General features: G+C 44.8%; 1 protein-coding gene across 1 annotated transcript in view; it reads right to left on the bottom strand.

The window, feature by feature from the left end:
• Positions 1-3,904: 3,904 nt before the first annotated feature.
• Positions 3,905-25,443, bottom strand: part of FUNDC1 (FUN14 domain containing 1) — a 534,940-nt gene continuing 513,401 nt past the window's right edge. Inside the window, exon 5 of the mRNA XM_069636500.1 lies at positions 3,905-4,577. Coding sequence (XP_069492601.1) covers positions 4,500-4,577 — 78 coding nt within the window. The 3' untranslated portion in view covers positions 3,905-4,499. The remainder of the gene's footprint in view (positions 4,578-25,443) is intronic.

The following is a 25,443-nucleotide window of genomic DNA, read 5'->3' as shown; positions in this document are numbered from 1 at the left end:
TGAGGTGTTGATTTGGTTGAGGTAGAGGCATCATGGAGTCAGGCCTCAATTTTCTATTACATTTTGTTTCTAAAAAATATATATCTAATGGTTTTATAATGTGTTATGCATTTGGATGATTCACCTCTAAGGGAAAACAATAAAAGTCAGTGAATACATTAGAAGTATTACAAGAAAAGTCTTGGTAAGCACCATTCCTCTGTAAATTGTCGAAGCCATTTTGTAGTCTGATCAAAGTATATTGGCATTTTCTTTGTACCCAATATTCGAGAAAATTACATAGGGTGTTTAACAAAGCCACCCAAGTAAAATATAAAAAAAGGAGAAAAAACAGGATCCCCATAGCGGAAGAAACAAAGTGCACAGTGGGAGCATCGGCTTGTGGTCCTTTGTCAGTGCCCCACCATCTGTGACAGGCAGAAAAAGCAGACCCCAGGCATCCATAGGAGTTGGTGAGACCCCTAGCCGCTAAAGCTGAAGATGGAGAACCTCATAGCAGAGGAGGTGCTGCACCGGACAACCAGCAAGACAACCAGGTAGCGGGAGAGGTAATGATTGACTACGTTGGGACTAAATGTTAGCCCAGGACACAGCACATTCCAGTAAAGCTGTGATGGAGGCAAATGGAGGAAGGAAAACTGGGAATCTTGAACCACCAGTGAAATGGACCTAAACAAAATGCAAAGGACAGGTTGACATCCCAGCAAGAAACCAACTTAGACCAGAATGTTCACCTGAAAGGCCAGAAAGACCCAGAGTTGTCGTTCCCCAGTGAAGAATGGGGCAGAATGGAAGATGGCCAACCTGCAGCGCCATCAAAGTAGTTGTCAGGATACAGTAGATAGACGACCCGCCCCTGCTTTTCCAAGAGCTGGCAAAAGAGGTTACAAGAGGCCTGCTACATCTGCAAAATGAAGGGGGTAATCCGCAAACAACCCCAATTTTAGTAATTGAACGCACCTTGCCAGAATTCGCTGAAAGAAATTGCTCATCCCACATCTACACATCAACTCCAAGATCCTTGTAAACAAAGGGTTGTGGCAATGGTTACTAGACTGTGGAAGGGTTCAACCAACCAAGAGGCACCGTCCCTGCACAACTTGTGAAAAACCACAGACATCCAGAAAAAAGCACCAATCTGGTGGTTAGGGGACCCAAATAAAGACAGGGAAAAGTTTGAAGATGTCCTGTCAAGGGAAGTACCCAGTTTCCATCTAACTGACCGGCCAGCGGAAAGTGGGGGTATGTGAGGAAGTCCGATGCCTGGCTGTGGTAACCAGGTCGGAGTGGCTCTAGGGGGCAGGTACCTCCCTGAACCAATGCAAAATGTGCTCAGGAGCTGAATGGGGGATTTCCCCCGGTCACCTCTCCATGGTCTCCACCACATGGCAGGTGTCAGTCATATAGTGCAGAACCGCCCCCTAAATGTGACCAATTTTATGGAACACAGCAGATCCCCTCCCACACTATTAAAACCTCACAGTAGGTAATTGCCAGGCCCCCCGTAGCCCTGGGGAACCGCCAACACACTTTATTTCAGGATTCACAGACACAGACCTATTCACAAACTCTCCAAAATGCCACCAACACTATGGGATTCCTGAAAATAAGCTCATAGGACCCCCAATTGTACTTATCAGACCAGCAGCAACACCCAACTTGTCCCTTGCACATACTGCACTTTCAGCCCCTCCATACACATGAAGATGACCACAGTATTGATATAGGTTTTGTCTGGATCCCTTCCAAATCGTGGGATCCCAGGGAGCTTAACCAATCACAGAGCCTAGAGCCATTGGTGCAGACCCTGATGATAGTCTCGCTGAGGGGGATCTCCCTTTACAAGTCAGGCAGCCCAGCCTGGTAGCGTGGGTATAGGAGGAGGCCCATATTTGAAGAGGCTGGCAACTGCTGGAGACAGAAGAGTCTGGAGCGACTGAGGAGCTAGGAGAGGTGACGGCAATAGAAAGGAGGAGGTGGTTCCAGCCAGGGCAGATGAAAGTGGTTAAAACAAGAGGCGGGGTGGTAAGAGGATATAGTGTTGCCAGTAAGGAGGTCGGGTGGTTGTGGTGTCAGTAGGGACTTGGAGGTAAGAAGAGGTGGCAATGGTATCATTAAGGAGGATAATGTGACAAAAGGCAGGAGTTGGTGGTCCGAGGAAGGCTGTGGATGCACATATTAGGTGGTATTGCTGAGAAGGAGGGGGAGTTTCCAGTAGGAGGTGGGTACCCAAGTAAGGAAGAGGTGAGTGCAACAGGAGATGGTGGTTGAAGCAAAAAGGTAGAGCTGGTCAAATCAGGAGGACGTGGTGTCAGCAACAAAGAGGAGGTGACCACATTAAAATGAGGTGGGGCATTTGAGGGGGAAGAGTTGACTACATCACAAAGTGATTATGAAAGTGAAGAGAAGGAGAGGTGGTTTCATGAAGAGGATTGATGAAGAAAAGGGGTCGAGGTCACCAACTGATTATGGTACAGATTAGGAGAAGGAACCAAAGGTGGCTTGAGGTTGCAAGGAAAGATGAGGGAAGAGGAGGGACAGAGTTTATTGAGGAGTTGCGGGAAGAGGAGGAAGAACTCAATCTCAGACATGAAGTAACACCAGCTGAAGGCGACAGAGAAAGTAGTAGTGGAAGTGGTGCTAAATTCACAAGTGCTATAACAGGAAGTGAAAAAGCGCTGAATAATGACACATGGTATCGTACCAAAATTACGAGAAAATAATTAACAAATGCACGTTTACTGAGCATTCGGCAGTAAAGGAAAATGACGAATTCCCATTATACCGTAGAAGGGGAGCGGGGGTTGCAAGTGTGTTTTCCGCTCCCCTTCCACGGTATAATGGGTTTGAGGGGGTGTCCCCTGCATACATTAAATGAAAAGCAGGGGACAAATGAAGAAAATCCCAAAAGCTAGAGTTTGAAAATACAAACAAGTCAGCTTTGCAATTTTGTAACTCAAGCTTTTGGGATTCATTTTTTAACATAGGTTCAAGACACATACCTAAATCATAAGAGCAGGAGGGGTCTTGTGGGCCAGGTTGTTTGTCGGCTGGTTACAACGTTTTCAGGGGGGCGCAAGGGGGTCAGGAAGGACAGTGCAGATTCAGAAAGGTCCTATAGGAAGAATCAGGAGTGGTCCAGAGAAGAGCAGTCCTGACAGACTACCTTTTGCTGACACTCCGCTGGTAGCACTTCATGCTAGATTTCGTGGTAGATAGTCTTGGGGTAAGGGTCAACAGAGAACATTGGATGCCTTCAACTGACTAATGGACTGTAACTTGCCCACAAGGGTGGAGGGAACCACTCGTGAACCAGCACCCTGCAAGACCTTTTGACAGGAGCCCAAGGTCAGAGGGGCCTGAGAACCCTGGAAGGAACTGGAGCAGGATGTTATGGGACCGCTCAGGGTTGGAGAGAATCTAGTACGAATTAAGGGCAACCATCCCGAGCATTTTATTTTGAGTTAATGAATCCCAGTTCAGTTGGTCCACCTTGTAACCAAGTCACAAATAACTTGACCCCAAAGTATTGGCGTTTTCATGGTCGCAAGTATGCAACACAACAGGTGATAAAAGCTTATCCACTGGTGTGGTTAAAATATAGAAATTCCTTCCCATAAGCTTGTGTCACGAGTTGACACACACAAGTTAGCCAAGACCACAAAAAGAACACTCTTTCAGAATTAATATAGCCACAGTTTGTTCACACCTCAGTTATCACCTAGTCTACTTCTCTTAGGCATCCAGAGTTCACGTAAGTTGTGGCAATTAGTGCTATGCAAAATAAAAAATTAAAGTCAACTGTAATGTTGAAGCAATATATGACGGATCAAGTGGCAAACACTTGATGAATCATGGTTTTCACTCTAACAGTATTGCTACCCAATAACGGAAACCAATAATGTTTGATTTTAGTTTGTTTAATAATTAATCCATTCAGAACTGCAATGATTGATTTCCGGAAGGAAAACTAAAGATGTAGTCTATTGCACAGAGTGGGTTTCAGAGAAACCTGAGCAGTCCCAGGACTACAACAACATACAGAGTGTTACATTATTGGCACTAGAAAAGAGCATGACAAGACAAAACACGTGAAAATAAATAAACACTAGAATAAAATGTTTGCAACAGACCCAAATATGTGCTCTCTTACAAGACTGTGAATATAGAGCCTAGAGCAAACCATGAGAAAGTCACTGACAAAGGACATCAAATAAAAAATCTAGTTTCTGAACTGCTGTTTAAGAAAGGCCGGTCCATAAATATAGAATGTCAACAGCAGCATTTTGTTTTCAGCCAGTCCTAGTATTATTGCAAGCTTCAGGAAAAGAAAGATTTAAAAGAAAGAAAAAACATCAGTTTTGTTGGCCTGCCGATCTCAGTAGGTCTTGGAGGTAGCTGGCATGCAGGGTTCAGTAGGTTGGCAGCGCCACAAACACTCCTGTTTTTCATTTCTTCCTTTTCGGATGTTATCATTAAAACAACATGTAGATGGCAGCTTAGGAAGCAAGACCCAGCAGAAAGCCTCCCACAAATCCACTGGATACTACTATGTTCTGTTTCACAAATTCGGTGGACTGTAAAAAAAGAAATAGGGAACACTGATTTATACAACTAATACAAATAAAACTATAAGTCCTGTGAAAGTCTCTAACCAGTTTATCTGCTTGTTGAGAGAATATTGTTCAATATAAAACAGTATGACTACACCACTGAGCTACTGCATAGAAATATGAGATCAAGTTAATGTAGAATTACTAAATCCACAGCTTAACTTGAAGTGCTTACTTTGTTAGCAACTGTCTCCAATTCTGTATTTGGAGCGACTTTGTGCCACATGAATAATTATGCAACACCAGGAATGAGCATGGTACACCAATTCTAAACTGGTACATTATTTATATCACAACGTAAGTGAAAGCAACTTCTAGGCCACATGATCTGAAAAGAAAGTTACAATCTAAACTGAAGCAGAAGCACACTTTAGAAGACCACTGATAACCTACAAATGTAAAAGAACTAGGACATAAAACATTATAGGAAGTTGCAATTCTTTCATTCCCAATATTCTGTTTCCTGAACATCTAAACGTAAACGCTACTTCAGCATATCCAGTGGTTTGTGTCGCTAAACAGCTGTTATACAAGAATTTAAGTCTTGAATGGTGAAAGTCTTGAACGGAGGAAACGGCAGAGCTAACCCAGTCAAACACCCCTCCCCAAGATCTATTCCCATCCCAGCTGACTGCTTGCAGACTTTCCTCAAAGCTGAATGCAGATGTGGACAAGGTGACCCGGAGTAGTGAGGCACCAGGAAATGGCCTGGAGAGCGATCGTGCCATATTACCCATTCTGTGGATTCCCAGTTACCCCTGACCAAGCATGACTCCGGGGTTGTTTTGGGGCAGTGCATTGACCATCCAGTAACAATGCCGATATCCAGATAAAAGATGTCTTCCTTGGCAAACGGAGCGCTCAAATTTATCTGCCTGCCCCAAATTCCAAACCGCATTTTTCTCCTCCCCACATCCAAGTCACATGGCAACCCAATTTACAATTATCATCCAGTACATCTCGTAAAACAAAGCCCCAAAACAATTACCCTATGTGATAATGCCATCTCCTCCCACACCTTAACACACCACAAGACAATCCCTTTGGGCTGGATCTTACATCCTATGATCATTTTCTTTCATTTACCCCATGTTCCATTTTATTGCTGAGCAAACAATTGCAGCACACTCAGCTTAGAGGGGCATGAAAGTTCTGATTTCTCATGAAAAGTGTTCTAACAACAGAGTCCATGTGTCCCAAAGATAACATTTCTTTAATTGAATGTCGCCTCATAATAACTCCATTGCCATCTCCAACCATAACTTTATCAACCATTTGCTTGTAGACTGCACTTCCTGCTTCCCCAGTCTGGTCCTAGTGTTAATTTTACTTTTTAGAAAACAGCAGTAATCAACCGTTCCTTGGTGTGTGCAATGGATAAATGGTCTTAATTGGTTTGCCTGGTATTATTACTGGGCCCCAAGGAAACTCCTTTCCTGTAACCTCGGGGATCAGTTGTCAGACTTCTTGACAAGAGGAATCTAGATGACGATGGACCCATCAAACATTTAATAGGGATCGTTTCTCTCCACATCCCCACCAGCATCTGTAAGAAATATCTGCCTTTAATAGCATGCAATCTAAGGGCATATAATGGGTCGGGTGGGGTGGGGAATAGGGAATAAATAATAGGGGCGGCGGAGCTAAAGGATAGGGGCCCCCCCAAATAAAATAAAATAAAAACTTCGATGAGTTAATAGCACTACCAGACTAAATTAGCTGCAAATTTCCAAGTCTTTAAAAAAAATACATACTTTCAATGTAATAGTTGCCTTTTCGCTTAATTGATTTCAATTTGTAAGGTAGTGACCCGATTTCTGGCCTTTGGCATCTTCCTATAAATTTGCCTATAGCCCAATGCCCTGCAGTTAAAGTCCCATTGTTTAATGGGACTTTAATAAATACTTAAAAAGTAAGGTCTTTTAGAAGATTCTCCCTCACTCTGCCTTTGCAGACGGCTCGAATCAATGTTGCTATTACACAAACTATGACCAAAGCTTTAAAAGCATCCCACATATTGCTGGATGTGCTACCTTGCGGAGAGTAACACTGAAGAATTCTCTTACATATGTTCAGATATCCTTACCATCTCATCTCACAAGACATATTGTTGGATCGTCTACGACCTCTGCTGGTTATTGGTTCTAGTAAGCTCAAGAGTAATCACAAAGGGGCTGTGATATCATAAAAGGTTTGGCTCAATAAGAGTATCCCTCACCTGAGGTATCAGTGAAGCATTTACTAAGAAATAACACTTTATTTAAGCGTCTTATATACGTGTGGAAATAACATAGTCCCTCTGCCCTTAGGTATGGTACCTCCAAGCACCCGTTAATCCCATGTTTTCAATCGTTACAGTTATCTCATTGAACATCATGTTACTGATCTCTCTGGGACTCCCTGAATGGTTATACTCTGGCTCCTATTGAGAGTTCAAAGCTCCCCCCCATAGCGACTTTAGCACATGCATTCTCTTTCACCTTATCTAGCTATGACAACAGAAAGTGGCATTGCACCTCTTAAGACGAATACAGAGAGGATACATTATAAGCCTTGTTGGCGATTGCTCCCTTAAGGTGATAAATCTGCCCCCTTGTCTGTAATCAGTTCACTAACAGTTAAGGAACGATGTTTACTCAACAAAATAGCAACAACTGCCTTTAACGCCGCTAAAGTCTGCTCAACAGTTGAATACGATTTATTCCACAATCAGTGTTGGTCATTTTTTACTAGGTGGGTCTCTTGTAAGAAAGCAATCTCGGGGCGTGGTGAAGGCAAATATGGCATATTACTCCTTCCCTGGTTGCCTGACATAATCGAAAATGCAGGAGTTTGTTTCGTATGACCCTGAGCTCCATGTGGGTGTCTTTTCGCCATTCAGTGGAACCTGCTACCAGACAATCGGGCAAATGAAGAACGGGCACCCTTCCGTTAAGATAGCACTGCTTGCAGCGACTTTGTCCGAGTGGGCCAAGTGGGACGCCTTGGAAGACAAGCCGGAGGATGGGGAGAATCCGGATCCAAGGCCTTCCCCCTGCTGTGCAAGATGAGGACCTCCCTGAGTTTGTGGCAGACCTTTTCCGCTTCATCTTGGACCTAACAGCGGATACTGAGATCGAACTGGACTGGGCCCATCAGACAAGGAACCGGATATCCTCGCCCCAAGGCAGACCACCTGATATGCTTTCCTGTGTGCACTTCTTTAAGTTGAAGGAGCGCATAATGACTAAGGCAAGAGCCTTACCTATAATTGTCTTCCGCACCCTTTCCCTGTACCAAGACCTGGCCTCTGCTAGGTTGGCACAGCGCAGGCCACTCAGGCACTGCTAGAGTGGTTGCACAGCAGAGAGGTGAACTCTCGCAGGGGGATCCACACAGCTCTTCACTTGACATACAAAGGAAACGATGAGTGGTGCGGACGCGAACGGTGGTGGAGGGTAGGGGTACCGATGTTGAAAGGGAGAGCTCTGGGACCACACGTGAGGGGGCACAGAAAATGGTTGCAGGTGGGGAGAGGGAGGAAAGGGAAAGGTCCGGTCAGGAACACCTGATTGGGGTTGTGGCCGGTGGCATGGTGATCTGATCTGGTGGGATCTCTTGGGATGGGTTTTCATGGCCTCTAATAATGAACAAGCTGTGCGAGTTTGGGCACAGTTGGGGTGGGTACTGTTGAAAGGCGATGAGTAGCCTTCCAAGTCGGTATCCCAATCAGGTTAAGTTGGATGACTGACTTACATCTTTGTTTATGTATGGTTTATTATGGGGCTTTGGGAGGGTGAGGGGGGTGATAGGGTACAAGTTACAAATGTCTATTGTGGATCTGGCATTGGATTTGTTTTATTAGGAAGATACACTTTGGGAAGTGATGGCCAAGGGGCTGCAGCACTGCCAGTGGGGACGCAATGGCTGAGGAAGAGGTACACCTGGGTGGGGGGGGACCTCATCCGGCTGGGCAGGTGGAATGTGCAGGGGATGAACTCCCAGATGAAAAGGAAATCCGTTCGGAGGTAATTAGGGGACCGATTTACTTGCGCAGTATGAGAAACGTCTTCGAGCCAGGGCATTTCTGAGACAGTTCTTTGCTTCAGTGGGTGAAAAGAAGCAGGGAATGGCGATTTTGGTGGGGGAGCAAATCCCATGCTCCAAGGTTAAGGTTCTACGAGATCCCCAGGGAAGATTCACGTGTCAAGGGTTTACTAGGGGAATGCATGCTTACGTTGGTTTCTATATATGCCCCTAATTCTGGGCAGGGGGTGTTCTTGGAGGATTTTCTTTTACAATTGAGGATAGTGCTCCTTGATGTGTGCTCTGCCTTTTTTACACGGTCAACCATTGTATCCTATTGTGCGGATTGAACACATTGAGTGATTGGAACGGATAGAGTGAATGAAATGGAGAGCTGGTTGACTGAGTCTACTGGTCAGAACGAACGGATGGAATGGATGGAGCAGACAGAGCGGATGGAGCAGACGAAACAGATGGAACTGAGCGGACGTACTGGTTGGAATGCATGGAACGGATGGTATAGATGGAACAAAAGGAATAGATGGAACGAATGGAAGTTGGAACAGATGTAGCAGATGGGAACGGAAGAAATGGATGAAGTAGATAGAACGGATGGAGAGGATGGAACGGATGGAGTGGAGGAACGGATGGAGTGGAGGAACGGATGGAGTGGAGGGAACGGATGGAGTGGAGGGAACGGATGGAACAGATGTAACGGATGGAGTGGAGGTAACAGATGTAACGGATGTACGGAGGGAACGGATGGAACAGGGATGGAACGGATTTAACAGGGATGGAACGGATGCGGTGGGGATGGAACGGATGCGGTGGGGATGGAATGGATGGGGGATAGAACGTATGAGGGGGATAGAACGTATGGGGGATAGAACGTATCGGGTGGGGATGGAACAGATGGGGTGGGGATGGAACAGATGGGGGTGGGGATGGAACGGATGGGGATAGAACGGATGGGGTGGGGATGGAACGGATAGGATGGGGATGGAATGGATGGAGTGGGGATGGAACGGATGGACTAGATTGAACAGATCGATCGTGTATGGAACGGATGGAGTATGTAACAGGAAGGAACCGACGGAGTGGATGGAACCGACGGAGTGGATGAGTTGATGGAACAGATGGAACGGATGGAACAGACTGACTAGATCGAACAGATCGATCGTGTATGGAACGGACGGAACCGACGGAGTCGATGGAACCAACGGAGTCGATGGAACCAACGGAATGGATGAGTGGATGGAACAGATGGAGTGGATGGAATGGATCGAACGGATGGAGTGGATGAGTGGATAGAACGGATGAGTGGATAGAACGTATGGACTAGTTAGAACAGATGGAGTGGACAGAGTGGACGGAATGGATGGAACGGATGGAGTGGATGGAACGGACGAAGTGGACGAGTGGATAGAACAGATGGAGTAGATGGAACAGATGGCGATGATGAAACAGACAGAGTGGAAGGAACACACAGAGTAGATGGTGGGGATGGAACAGATAGAACAGATGAGTAGATTGAACGAATGAGACGAACAAGCAGATTGAACGAATGGAAAGGATGAGAAGACTTAACAAATGGAACAGATGAAAAGGATGGAATAGATGGAACGAATCTAGTGGATGGAACGAATGCAGTGGATGAAACGGATACAGTAGACGGGACGGAACATATGGAGTGGATAGGAACAGATGGAGTGGATTGAACACAGTCGATGGAACGGAGCGGATGGAACGGATAGAGCGGATGGAACGGACAGAGCGGATGGAACGGACAGAGCGGATGGAACGGACAGAGCGGATGGAACGGACAGAGCGGATGGAACGGACAGAGCAGATGGAACGGACAGAGCAGATGGAATGGACAGAGTAGATGGAACGGACAGAGTAGATGAACAAATGGAGTTGGGTGGAACACAGGGAGCGGATCGAATGAATAGGAAGGATGGAACAGATTGAACACATTCAAATGATGAGGACGAAATGGGTCTACGGAATGGATGAAGTAGATCATGTGGATAAAGGGTCGAGTGGATGGAATGGATAGAATGACTATTAGATTAAATAGATGTAACAGACGAAATGGATGAACAGATGAATTGGAATTAACAGAGTAAATAAAACGGATAGAATAGATGGCACAGACGGAGTACTCGATCTCGAGCACTTTACTAATAACCACCATATCACACCACGCTTACTCTCTGCTATACACCACTACTCAACTAGAACACAGCAATACTATGACACATTCGGTATAGCTGTTCTCATACCAACACCCGCCACATACTCCTCCTCATCCTAATTAAACACAGCTAGCACACACCGCTACCTTATGCGTCTCCTCCGGCCTAACGCAGCCAGAAATCAGTCTGGGTGTCCACCCTCCAGAATTGAACACATACAACTGACCACCCCACTAAGAAGCAGCAATCATGCAACTGCCACAATGGCTGCACACATATGCAGTGCACCTACGCACCCTATGACTCTCTCTCTCTACTGACTTGAACTACAGTTCCCGAGGGTGTTCAACCTACCAGCGCTTTGAGATCATACCAATGATACATAAGGCGCTATATAAATGCCAAATAACATAACATCCTCATTAAACAGTTACATGAAACCTTTAGCATCATGGACCAGGCACTGGACTAGCTGACCTATTTTCCTCACTAACCGCCCTTCCCAGCTGCAACTGGGCCGTTTGTACTCCACCACCTCACTGTCTAACTGCAGAGTACCCTAGTGTCTATCCTACGATTGTGTCTCTTCAATATCTATTTCATCCCTCTGGCTCACCTGATGTCCTCCTTTTTTTTTTCATTTACAGTGTTATGTTAATGACACACCGCTTTCCTTAAACTTCCCTCAACTAATTTCTTCTCCTAATTTTTTATCCCTGATAGTTTGACCGCCCTCGAGGAATTGTGTGAGGCAAACGATCTCTGTCTCAATGCATGCAAAACAGAGATCTTTCTTATTATGACATGTGTTCCCTATTTTTCTCCTATCCTCTGCCCGCCCTCTTTGGACCCTCTACTCTCACCATCCTGTGAGGCCAAAAACCTTGGGGTGATTTTTAAGTTCTCTCTCCTTTAGTCCGTACATTTTGGAGCTTGTAAAGAAAGCCCACTTTTAGCTTCACCTCCTTATAGGCATTCTACCATTCCTCACATTCCCCCAGAAGCTCAATGTCTCTAGAGCCCTGGTCCTCTGTAGGATGGACTACTGGAACAGCGTCTTCCTTAACCTCCCCCTTTGCTGTCTACGCCCCCTTTGGGTAATCTAAAATAGGGCTATAAGACTTATCATTGGCTTCAATCCCAAGGATCGTTTCGCTGCAACCCTAAAATGTGTACATTGGCTCCAGGTGGTTGCAAGGATGAAATTCAAGATCCTCTGTATCATTGACAAGGCTTTCTGGGGTCTGGGACTGCAATATCTCCAACTTTGTCTCCCTAAATACTGCCCTGCAAGAGGCCTCCGCTCCTCTAACTCCATTCTCTGCTTTTCAAATGCTTTTTGAAACAGAGAGCGGGAGGCATGTCCCTCGCTTTGGCTGGTGCCTCTCTTTGGAACAGCCTTCCTGCTCCTCTTATACTTCAGCTGGACTTCCTTAAGTTTTGGAAACTTTTAAAAACTCTGCTTTCCCTTTCCAAACTCATACCACTACCCCTGAGACTAGTGGCCTGGTGCCTCATGAACCTTGCAGGTTCCAAGCCCTATATCTAGTCAAAAACAGTACATCCACTCCCCTTCAGTACTTCAGTACTGCCCTTGCGGGTCTACCGCCTGGCGGCTGTGCACACTACCCTTGGGACTCCTCTGCCCCAGCATTTAACCAGTGGCCTCTCACCTTGACATCTCTTGGCACCTTCCTTCTGGGCTCCTATCAGCGCTTGGCAATCCCTACTCCCCTTTCCATTCATGCGCTTCTCTTACTGCACAATACATATGTGCATTTATAGCAGCAGTGTGTTCAATTTATTTGGATAAGAAAGGGAAATACAGATGCAAAAGATTTCTAAAACATTCTTAAGTGGCAGTTGGTATGTGGAAGTTGAATGTGTTGATAGGGTTATATGTAGAGTTTGGTGGATTGGTGGATAGATGTGTGACTGTTTGAAAGCAGGCAATGAGGGAATGTTACAAATATAACACTAAAAAGGGTAGAAGGGCTGTCTTATGCGATGATGTGCACATGCCATTCAGGTTTTTTAATGATGCATGGCCTGGAGAAGGGACTGCAGAGACCTAGGATAGTCATGAAGGTCCATGGATTATGGACCTTATTGTATGCTAGAGAAAAGTACTTGGGACAGAAAATTGTAGATGGAATCTATATGCTTATTCTTTTTTTTACTTCCATTTCTTAACTGAGAAAGGTGGTTCCTTTTGTTGGGTGTTTTTTGCAGGAGAGATTAGGAAGTAAGGTGGGGAGGGAAGTAAGTGTAGGGGCACCGACCACAGATATGGAAGGACAGGTGAACTGGTAAAGATGGTGGGCGTGTGTTAAATCTAAGGTAGTGTGCAGTGTTTCTCACGCTCCTTGATTACAGCCTTTAAAGCACTATGAAACTGCTCCCCCCTGCAGAGTGGTGTTGTCTTGGAAGGATATGGATCAACAGCCTATTTAATGGCTTGCAAGGTAGCTGGTGAGATTCTGTACCCTACAGGGGTAGCCTGTGTGGTAGCAGTATTGGGTGAGGAAGATGAGGTAGAGGAAGACAGCCTACTACTTCCTGAGAAAGGAACAGCCTTTCTCAGAGCATCCCGGTGGTTGGATTTGATGTGCCGGCGAATGGATGTGGTCCCGTAGGAGTACTGGCCAGGTTGTCCGTGACTGAGAAAAATGCATTTGACCTTGGTAGCCTTAACCTTTGGTACACCCCCAATGGTGGTAAAGAAATGCCACACCCATGATTCTCTCTGGGTGCTGGAGATAGGCATTTCCTCTATCTCATCTTCCTGGTCCTCTTGATTCTTTTCTGCATGATTGCGTCCTGGGGAGGAGGAATGGCCATGGCAGATGCCATTTTTTAAGTTAAATAGCAGTTGTGCTAATATTCTTCCAAGCATGTGTTCTCTCCTGGATTGCAGATGGAAAATCAGTAAGAATAGGTCAAGAAGCTGTGCTAGGGTAAATATTGAGCTAGAAACCGTTATCAGCTGAAAATCCAGTTTTGAACTGTTTACAAAGCACAGCGCCGTTTGCGAACACGTCATCACACCGTGCGCGCAGTCACGTGACACTGTCCCGAAAGTCTGTGATGATGTCAGACTTTCGCGAAAGTCGCCGATCCAAAAACAGTGGAAAAAGTTGCAGACAGTTCATAGAAGTGTTAGAAATGTTGCTAGAAGGTGGGGAATGACACAGTTTTAAGGTGAAACCTTCTAGGTTGCCCAAAAGGGCTGCTATATTGGGGCTAAGTATAATATAAGGAAGTTGTAGCAAATTAGGGTGCACTGGTAAAAACCCATGAAATTCAGTGATAAAACATTGTAAAGGGACGTTATGGTTACAAGCAAAACCAAAAACCCCCAGAAATTCACCAGTTATGTTAAGCTAAGCAACCAAGACTCGCACCACCACCTTGCACTGCTAACACTAAAACCCATCACAAATGCAATTTATGACATCACTGATGACATCAAATATTAAACTGTGATAAAAAGTTCCTACAAGGGGTTGTGTTTACAATGTTGGTAGCAAGATATCAGAGGTTATTACGAGACCTATTAAGAAGTATTTCAAGTATTAAAGAATGTGCTTGTCTAAACAAAATATTATATTGGAGTGTTTTGTTAATACAGGAACGTAATCATACATACACATAGGCAATGGCTGTAGCATGCACCATAGAAGTGCAATATTTTTTATATGGTAATTTTCGATAGTAAGATGATGAATGCTACCTTAGCAGAGTTTTGAGTAATGTTAAACATGGAATAAATAGCTAACAATTCAAGACTTACTACACACTTGTGTTAGTACAAACAATACATATGAAGACCCACAATGCATACAAATCAGAGGCACATACAGGGAAACTAAAGTAAGGAAGAAAGAAACAACATCACCAGAAAATGTCAATAACATTAAAGTTCATCTTCATGTATACAAAAGAATTGTGTGTTTGAGGCCTGCTTTATTGCCCAGTGTATGTGCACCACGAGCTCACACTAAACCCCAAGGAAAGTACTTTAAGAACATACAACAAAGGTTAATGTCTAGATATATAGCACCTTTTGAATTGTAATATTTTAACTGTCAGTGAACAAAAACACCTGGCCTAGCTATATCAGTGAACAAAAACAAGTGGCCTAGATATGTGATGTCATCAGCGATGTCATCTTTGATATCCTTGGTGTTACTGTTAGCAGTGCACTGTGGTGGCACAAGTTATGGTTGCTTAGCTTACCATAACTGGCACAATTTTGGGGGTTTTAGGTTTTACTTGTAAACAAAGATGTCCCTTTAACAAAGTTTTTTCACAGAAGTTTCATAGGTTTTATTAGTGCAAATGAACCATAACGTCCCTTTAACAAAAATGTACCACTGAATATATATGGGATACATTACTCAACATAATCGTATTTCTGGTGCTTTTATCCACTTGCTCTGCATAGACCCACATCTAGAGTCACAGAGTTGTTTTCGAAACTCAAAAACAGACATCAACAGGTCGAGTTTAGTAATGCCATCCCTAGTGTGACATGTACTGTACCCATGGTCCTTCACGCATCGAGTTCCCTCTGTTTGTTTCTGATATGAGGTTGCATGAAGTGTAGCGCAAGCACAGATGTGATAAAGCAGAAACAGTGATAACCCAGAAAATATCTATGCACCTTCTACTCCAGTAGGGGCGGAAGGGTGGGCGCATGTGAATCTAAGCAGATACAAGCACCCGAAATATGATTACGGTGAGTAATGCATACCTTCTGTAGCTTGTGGATCTGCTTAGATCACATGCTCTGCATAGTTTAGCGAGCAGTATCTGGAGGAGGTGGGAAGTTAGAAGGTACAGCGGCTAAGAGATGTTTTAGGACCGCTTGTCCCATCTGTGAATCTGCTTAAGAGTGTATGTCAATGCAGTAATGCTGTGTGAACGTATGGCTGGAACTCCATGTAGCAGCCTTGCAGATGGCATCTAGAGGGATGTTTGCAATGAAAGCTAGGGTAACTCCTGCACCTCTGGTAGAGCGTGCCCTAGGGGTGAAAGGTAAGACTTTCTTGGATAGGGAATAGACGAGCTGCATGAACTTGAATATCCATCTGGAAATGGTGTTCTTGGATATGTAATCACCCTCTCTACCAGGCACTATGGAAACAAAGAGCTGGTATGTTTGCCCTAGAGGTTTCTTTTGTTCACATAGTACAAGACCAGCCTATGTACATCAAGTGTATGGAGGCTTCTTTCTGCTGAGTTTGATGGGTTTTGAAAGAAGGTAGAAAGTTCGATGGATTGGTGTACATGGAACTTTGAAATGAACTTAGGTGAGAACCTAGGATATGCTTGGAGGACAACATTGTCCTTGTGTATAATGAAAAAGGGGTATTGTACGGACAAAGCCTGTAGCTCACTGATTTGTTTTATGGAGGTGATCACTACTAGGAATGTCGTCTTGTAAGCAAGTTTTCCTAGGCTGGCCTTGTGCATAGGCTCAAAGGGTGGACCCATGACCTTGGAGAGCACAACATTGTGATCCCAACCATGAGGAGGGTTGGAAGTTGGGGGGTATAGCCTCTTCACCCCTTCCGTGAATGCCTTAATAACAGGGACTTTCCACCAGGACACTTTATTCTGTGAGGTGGTGCAACGCGACAGGTCCGCCAGATGCACCTTTATGCAATTAAATATTAGGCCAGAGTCTAGTAGGTAAAGCATGTAGTGTAGAATGTTGGTTGGAGAGCATTCCATTGGGTTTAGTGATTGTGATGTGCACCATATCACAAATCTCTCCCACTTATTAAAATAGCAGTGTCTGTTGTTGGGTTTTCGTGCCTCTTTAAGGATATCCATACACCTTTATGGAAGATTTAAGTGGCCAAATTCTATGACTTCAGGAGCCAAGCTGCCAAATTCCTGGGTTGTAGGCATGGGTGGAGGGAAGCCCCTTTGTGTTGTGTCAACATGCTGTATGGGCACGGAAGCTTGATTGGGTCACACATCGCCAGTTTGAGAAGATGTGGGAACCAAGGCTGTCTCGCCCACATAGGAGCAACCAGGATCAAAGTTAAAAGTGTATACAGGTACAATCCTAATCAGAAAGCGCTCAGGTCCCTGTGAAATAATGACAGTTGCAGGCTGCTTATACCAAAGGCTAGACCACCCGTATGGGCCTAGAAATAAAGCTAACAGTATGAGATAATTGGGTATGGTATATCTGCGCTCGTCCCAAAAAGTTGTCTTATAGTTAATCAATCCATTAATTCTTCTGATCACTTTAAACCAAATGTTTTGTTTTATTGGACTCCAAATAAGGTATTCAGTCGACACGTGTTCGCCCCTTATGGTCGTCCTCAAGGCTGTATGTTCTCTGTATACGGTATTAACCATATCCAATTCAACATGTTGTGTTGGAACATGTGATTCCTCCTTCTCAAAGTTGAAGATTACGCATCCGCCCGTAACTCTTATTCGCATTGATCATATTGTCTGTGTCCAGCTTGTTAGAAGCGATTAGGTCATTGACTGCCCAAAATGATTTCACAACTGCCTGTTAATAATAGGTACAATACCGCTAACGACACGTGTTTCGACCCCAATGTTCGTCCTCAAGGCTGACATTCAACACACATTAAACATATTTCAATAGATAAGTAAATGTTTGAAACAGATATACATAGTATCAAAAGTTGTAAAAACAAATACAAAGGTATAATACATGATATAAAAAATAAACCCACAGAAATTAAATCATACAAATTAAACCCCAAAATTAGGTTGTATCAATGTAATAACATACCCATTATGAAGTAGGCAATGGGAGGTATTACAGGAGCGGGAAAACAGACACAGGTAATAACTTTTTAGAAACACAGCAATATTGACTCCTGCATTAATAAGTGGTTCACCTGTATTGAAGAAAACCTAAAATGTATAGTGCTAGAGAGTTATTGAGTTAATTAATACTCTGATGAGTACCAGTCCCTCTTATACCATGCGCAGCCTGATGGTGCCAAAAGGTTAATAAAAGCTGAGAAAACCAGTGATAAACCATGGATAACCTTGATTGGGTGATGGATAAGCCATTGGATAGAAGTAACCTGCCACCATGTGATGGTTACTATATCAGATTCTAAAGCATAAGTGATCAAAATACAATCTAATGTTGGATAGTCATGGTGAAACAGGGATAATTGGATGTGGTCACGCCTCTGATAACTTCCCCGTATGTTCTCTGTATACAGAGTTATCCTATTAAAATAATTAAGGGCACATTATTAGTACTATGCGGCTAATTGGTATATAGTTAATAGAGAATTGGACATTAACATGCCCTATCCAATTCAACAGGTTGTGTTGGAACATGTGATTGTGAGGAACTCCTTCTCAAAGTTGAAGATTACGCATCCGCTACGTAACTCTTATTCGCCTGTTAAAAGTACCAAAAACCAAATACAATTGTTGCGGGCCCAAAAGTGAGCAATATTTTGCAGAATATCGTAATATCAAATTTAACGTATTAAATCTTACCCTGATCATATTATCTGTGTCCAGCTTGTTAGAAGCGATTAGATCATTGACTGCCCAGAATTATCTGCCTGTTAATAGTAGGTACAATACCTAAAAAGGGGTAACCAAAAATGGATATCTAGGGATAAGGTTTGGAGAAAAGATGTGCGCTGTGGCCCATCACAAATGTGGTGCTCATGATCAGTACACTCACCTCTTACTGAAGTCTAAGAAACTATGGTCCTAAGACGACACGCGCCTGATGATGTCACAACACAGCATCACACGCATCATCGTGACATCATGCGTTTACATATGATGTTGCATGCGCGATGCGCGGCATAACTATTCTAATCTTTAAATACTTCTTAGCCTCAAGTGTGTCAAATACAATCTATTTGGATGATTATTCTTGTGAATAAACTAGCTGCTTATAAATAATAATAGATATGGATAAACCATTTGGTAGGGTCAATTACTTTTTGTTATGAAGTAAACCATATCATAGGGAGCACCTAGATGATCATGAGGGGACCTCAAATAGCAGCGCCTCTGAGTCTGAGGGCGAATGGACTCAGGTGACGCAGCGAAAGAAGGCAGATAAACCAAAAAGAATTCTGGTGAAAGACCCCATTAGGCAGATCAAGGCCATCAGGAATTTCATGACACTCTACAATAAAAACACAAAATATTCTGTCTGGGAGCATTTGGAACTATAGGAACAAATGATGGACGCATTTCACACAAAAGATGGCCAGAATTGTATGGATTATGCCAAATGGACATCCTCTTCAAAATCTGGGTAAAAACTCCAAGCCAACCAACACCCCTGCTGCTGCTAAGGTGGCGGAGGTGAAGGTTGCCCCGATTTTGGACCTAGAAATGGGGGAGCCTAAAAATACACCAATCCCAAACCAGCAAAATCAGAGACCCAGGAGGCCTTCAGGCCAATCACAAACAGGTGGCGGTCAGGGAGGTAATCCCACCAATGGGACCCCTAACTCCCCTGATTATATAAGTCCCAGATACAAGGGCAACCGACCTATCTCAGGGTATGTATGGACTCCCCCAGCTCAAGGGGGGGGGGGGGGGGTAATCAGGTAAGTACTACCCCGGGAAAATTCCCTCCTAACTTCCCCCAGGAGGGCAGTAATCCCCCAAATGTTGGGTTAAGTTTCTTTCCCCGGTATTCACAAAACTCCAACCTACAGGACAACCCTCCTTTTTTCCCCCGCTATCAGGAGCCCAGACTACCCAATCCGGGAGAGGGGAGGCCAAGGGTGGAGGGTTACCAAAGTCCACAATATCCAGGGTACTCCAGGAGAAGGGATAGTTATCCTTCCCGTGAACCACCTAGATATGACCAGAGACCCCTGTATCAGCCGGATTGAGTGTCCCAACTGGAGCGCCTGGTCCAGAACCTCACCCAGGATTCGGGTCGTATGTTGAGGGCTCAACAGAACCCTCAGATGAACATGGCGGCTCAGAACCCCACAAACCAAGGGTCTGGCAACCCAGAACAATGACAGGGAGAGAACCCCGACAACTCATGGTTCCAGAGGAGGAGGCATGGGGGAAAAGGGGATGTAAAGCCCTAGAGGAAGCTTCTTTTCTCACACGTGAAAAGACCCTGGACACCCAGGAACCGGAACATAAATCTCTTGCCCCCGAAAAATCTTCAACCCAGGGAACAGAGGGCGGGGTAGGAGAAATAAAGACAGTAAAAAGGCCCATTTTGTGGAGGAAGTTAGTGTCCTCCAGTTTGAAGGGGAAGAATCCTTAGAGGATTCTGGGGAAAAAAATCTTCTCCTTCAGGGATGGGGGAATTCCTCCCAAAGAAAAATGGGTCCCAAGAGATCTAAATGAAGACTATGTGGGTGTGGGGAATGATTCAGAGTCACCCATCCCTGAACCCCAGAATTGTCATCCTGACAAGAAAATAGTAATGGAGGGATCCTACCCAAAAATGGTTTGCAGTGACTGCCACCTGGTAAGCGGGGAGCAGCACAGAGCTGAGGGAAACAGAAGATTCCAAAATCTCCACTATTTCAGGATGCCAACTTTTCATTACAGATTCCCAGACTCTGGCACAGAAAATTGTCCAAAACTCCACTGTGTCAGAGCCTAAAATAAAGAAATTGACCACTCAGCTTGCCCAAAATGCACATTGCCTTTGTCAGCTTGAGTAGAAGGAGGGTAGATTTTATGCCCCAGTCCAAATGCAAGGGCAATGTACATTTTCAGAACTGGTGGACACTGGATCCCAAGCCACTCTTCTGTCAAAAAGGGCCTTTGAACAGCTAAATTCGGTAAGGGGTAAGGATACCAGATACCCCTCACCCCTCTTTTTGGACAACTCCAGAACTTCGACGGGAATGAAATTCCTGTCGAGGGGACTGCGGATTTGGAAATAAAAATTTGGGAGACACAAAGTGAAACACCCGGTCATAGTCATGACTCCAGAGGGAACACCCTGTCTACTAGGGAATGACATCCTGCGCAGGCTGTCTCCCCTAATAGACTGTGTGAACAAGGTCCTCTGGACTAGCAGGCCAATAAAATTAAAACAGAGTGTCAACCATGTTAGTTTAAATGGCACATGCCACATGGTTGAACAAAAACCTGATCATATTGAGTTTCATTTCCAGAACAATCAAATACCTGACGTGACAGTAATTGCTGAAGGATCACAAAGTGGTGATGGGAACTCCTCTCCATTCCTGAAAATCAACCATCCTTCCAGTTTTAAGTGACATTCCACACTGGAAGGAAATACTTTGACATTTTATACCGATTCATAATCTGAAAATCCCAATTCTATAGCCAAAAGTGATGAGAAACCAGCTCAAAGTTTAGCTGATATCCAGAAAATTAGAGAACAGTTGTTCATCCCTATTCAGTTAAATGAGGGGAAGGAATCTGTTCTCACCCGAGTGTGCGTGAACAACGGAAAGAGCTTCATCAGCAAAGCCATGTCCCGAAAGCTCCCAAAAGATCCAGCCATTCCCACATTTAAATTGATCGATAACTGGGAAATGGGCCTGGAAACTCCCAATTCCAAACACCTCCTGCCTAGCAGGTATATGCTCAAAATGTCCATGGGTAACAAAAGCATAGAACATAATTGTTGGGTTGTGCGAGATGTCCCTGCTGCTTTCTATTTAGGCATTGACAGTCTCAATCGGTTTGCCATTAATTTGGACCTGATAAATTACAAAGCCTGGTCCCGACTAGGGGGCAATCCCATGGACTTTGATGATTCAGAAAAAGCATTTCGGTCAGCCCAATTGCTGCCGTATGCGGTTGAAGTTCAAATTGGAGAGGAGGTCACCATCCCAGGTCGGACCAGACTATTCCCACTTGAATAAAAAATTAAAAGAGGACAGAAACTGCAAAATCCTGACGCATATTTACACCTCAATGTCCATCTCCAACAGAAGGGGTTGGGGTTAAACCCAACCCCATTAGTCAATGTAGAATGCAACACCATTCCAATAGTGGTGGACAACAGCGACCTCAGGAGTATCACTCTGGGCGCAGGCACCATCATTGGAATGGCGGTTGATGACCGACATTTTTCCATGGATCTAGGAAATGAACTGATAGGACCAATCCCCAATGACTGTGTTGACAATGACAGTGACAATGACTTAGATTAGGGAGAATTCTCTTATAAGGCTAATTTCTCTTACCTATAGAGTCCTCTAGCATCTATGCTGGATTTGAGGGGTTTATTTTTCTCTCCTGCTAAGAGTGAGACTCATTTTCCCACTCTTAGACGGATTGCTGATGTGTCTTTTAGGCTATCTTGTGTGCTCATGGTCTATGGGGTTTTTCTCACCCTCATAGGCATCATCTTTTTAACATGTGTTGCACAGCACCCTCAGTGCAGTGACACAGGGGTGTCATAGTGACCCCCAAACATAGACTCCATACCCTGGGACTGACTACTGTCTCCCAGGGCATGCAAATTCCCCATTGACTTTGCTAGTCAATACTTATGCACAGAACCAGTACAACCCATTTTACTATAGAAGTACTGGAAAGGGTTAATAGTTTTCCCCTAGTGTTCATTTTCGAGGGGGTACTGTACAGTCCCTCTCTCCAAAGTTTCTGGCTAATGGCAGTGGTTACTACCATAAATATTCGACCGCGAATATTTCCCTATGGGAGTTTCCCATTGTTGGAGGCTACCACTTTTACTGACAGCCTCTAACATACCACCGGTTTATTTTAATAACTTTCATCCGGTGTTTTTTTTTTTGCCAGAACATTTATATTACTTTCTGGTGTCTTTCTCTTAAATCCTAACCCGGGTCGGGGATCCTTTGCTCGTCCTTTTGGCGGGCTTGTGCACAGAAGCCCTCCCCTCGGCACCACTGAGTCTGGGGTATACAGGATATGTGGGAGGGGGAATAGGCACCCTGGACAGGGTTGCCTGCTTAACCCAAGTCGCACTCTGCCCTGATAGGCTGGGGGGTTCTCCCGCCAGGAGAGCCACCCCACTGTGTGAGTGACAGCTAGGCTCTCTGAATTGGGGTCTTGCTACATAAAAGCAGGGTCCTGAGGACAGGAGGACAAGACGTTGCCACTGGAACTAGAAACCCGAAGAGGAGAGAAGCTGAAGACATCTGCAACGAATGAACCACCGGTGAAGCCCTGCTGTAGATCCTCACCACTTTTCTCCAATGACTCGAGAAGATCTTCGCCTGCAAGAGTCTTCTTCCCTTGAGCTGGTGGGGCCAACCAGTTCACCTATCGCCTTCCAGGACCTGCCTTGGTCGAATCGCCAGTGCCCTGCACTCGGAGACCAGATAGCCAGGCACCCGTCCACCACGACTGCTATTTAAAGGAGCGTACCTTTTATTAGTTTTGGCAGCACTGCGGCTGGCTTCATCCCTGGGCAGTGCAGTAACTCGAACCTTCCTCCACGACAAGAGCCTCTCTTCCTCTGCTGGATATCCCGAACTGCAGGAACTGCCAGGAACTACCGCCACCGCAGGAGCCTCTTCCACTTTAAACGTACATTGTTCTGCTAGGCCTCCCGTTTCGTTGGGTATCGCTAAAGGTGCTTTAAATCCTTTACTTACCTACTGGGTTGGCTGCCCCTATCGTCTAACATTATCTTTTACCTTCTGCAACCGCCTTTTCAAATTTGTTAAACAAAGACTTGACTGCAGCTACTAGAACAGTTTGATCCTGGGCACATTGCCTTGTACCGCTGACTCTGGCACAGGCCTATTGACTCTGGCTAAATCTGTTACAATTGCATTCTCTAGATTGCTTTTCACCTAGAAATGTGTTGGTGCACCTAACTCTTATAACCACCTTTTTCCTTCCCCTTTTTAATATTGTGAAGTGCCATTTTGCTCGGTTTTCACCTCAGTATTGCATCTGCTAAAGTACTGCCTTGCTTAACTTGTTCACAATCGACATGGGAAGTTGAAGAGTCTAAACCTATATAACTTGTCCTTTCCCTCCATTTTTAGAAATTGATAGAGTGCCATTTCTGCTTGGTTTACACTGTGCCGTTTTGCTCAGTTTTCACTCTTGCTCAAACTTGTCTACAATTTAAATAGGGAGTTGTGTATACTTTTCTTGACGGTTTTAACTTGCTTTAAAATTAGTGATTTGTGTGTGAACATCAGAGTGTGTAAAATAAATATATCTATTCTTTTTGATACAAAGCTTTGGTCAGTGCTTCCTTGTTCCATAGTATTGTAGTCCTATTGTGTAAACCCTGAATACTGCTCATCTCTCTCTTGAGATAAGTCTGACTGCTCAGCCACAGCTACCAACTAAATCTGTGTGCTACAGACTGATACCAAAGGGGATTTATCGCAAATACCTGTTGTCCTAATCTTCTGTAGTACTCCCTAAGGGAACTGCATAGGATTCTAACAACTTACCACCAGACAGAATTGTCACCCAGCAAGGGGGGAATTTCCTGGTGTACTCTTCCTGCCCTTACAGTGAGGAAGAGGTGACCTGTTATATCAGGCAGGATGAGGTGATATTCCAGGTCCACAATGACTGCCTCTCCTACCTGAAACCCTCTGTCCAGGTCAATACTCTAACCAGAGACCTCTCCACCCAGCTGGAGGAGGCCGCTGAGATAGCAAAACCGGAAGTCTTTCCAGGCTTCAGGCAAATGGTTGAAGAGCAAGTCAACCTAGCTGATGCCTGTGAGACTCCGGAGCAAAAGCAAAAGTTGAAACGGGTGTTCTTAGATTTTCACAATCTCTTTGCAGTGGACTCGTAAGACTGTGGTCGCACCGAGATCCATACTACAACAATTCCCACGAACCCGGGAATGTCTCCAGTGTTTGTGAAGCAATACCGCTTGCCTTTCGCGTTCCATGGAGTCCCTGACGGAAATAATCAAAAACTTTGAGTCCTGTGGGATAATTCGTCCAGTCCACAGCACCTTTAATAATCCGGTGCTGGGGGATTTTAAAATCAAACGGCCAGTGGAAACTCTGTGCTGACCTTAGGGAGCTAAATAAACGGTTCCACATGTCCTGATGGCCTCTCCCGTACATTAACCAAGGACTGGCCCAGATCCAGGGGTCAAAGGTATACACTGCCATGAACCTGACCAATGGGTACTGGACTGTGCCCATCAGTAGGGAGGACCAATACAAGCTGGCCTTTACATCCGGGGGGCAGCATTACATGTGGACCCGGACTCCCTTCGGATACATAAACTCTGGCAACAACAAATTCAACATCTCCCTTCCATGCCCGACTTGGGTGAAAGGGGTAACCTGGCGTATGTGGATGATGTACTGATTAAAAGCTCAACTGTGGAGGAAGATATAGCGGAAATCCGTTATGTTCTGACCCAGTTGAGGGTTGCCAGAGCAAAACTGTCCTTCCAAAAGGCACAGTGGTGCAGGACCCGTGTCAACTTCTTGGGGCATGAGATAACTCCAGAGGGTCTCTGTCCCCAGGAAAAGAAAGTGGAAGCACTCCTAAAACTAAAAGACCCCACAACTCTGTGTGAGCTAAGAAGCCTCCTTGGACGGACTAATTACAGTAAGAAGTTCATTCAGGATTACACAGAGTTCAAAAACCCCTGATCCATCCGTTGAAAGGGGGGCCAAGTGGGAGTGGGGTCCAGAATAAGC

The sequence above is a fragment of the Ambystoma mexicanum genome, chromosome 7p (genome assembly GCF_040938575.1).
Source record: "Ambystoma mexicanum isolate Mex_15411 chromosome 7p, UKY_AmexF1_1, whole genome shotgun sequence".
NCBI lineage: Eukaryota > Metazoa > Chordata > Amphibia > Caudata > Ambystomatidae > Ambystoma > Ambystoma mexicanum.
The sequence above is the reverse complement of the archived record's forward strand: the minus strand, read 5'-3'. Positions and strand labels throughout refer to the sequence as shown.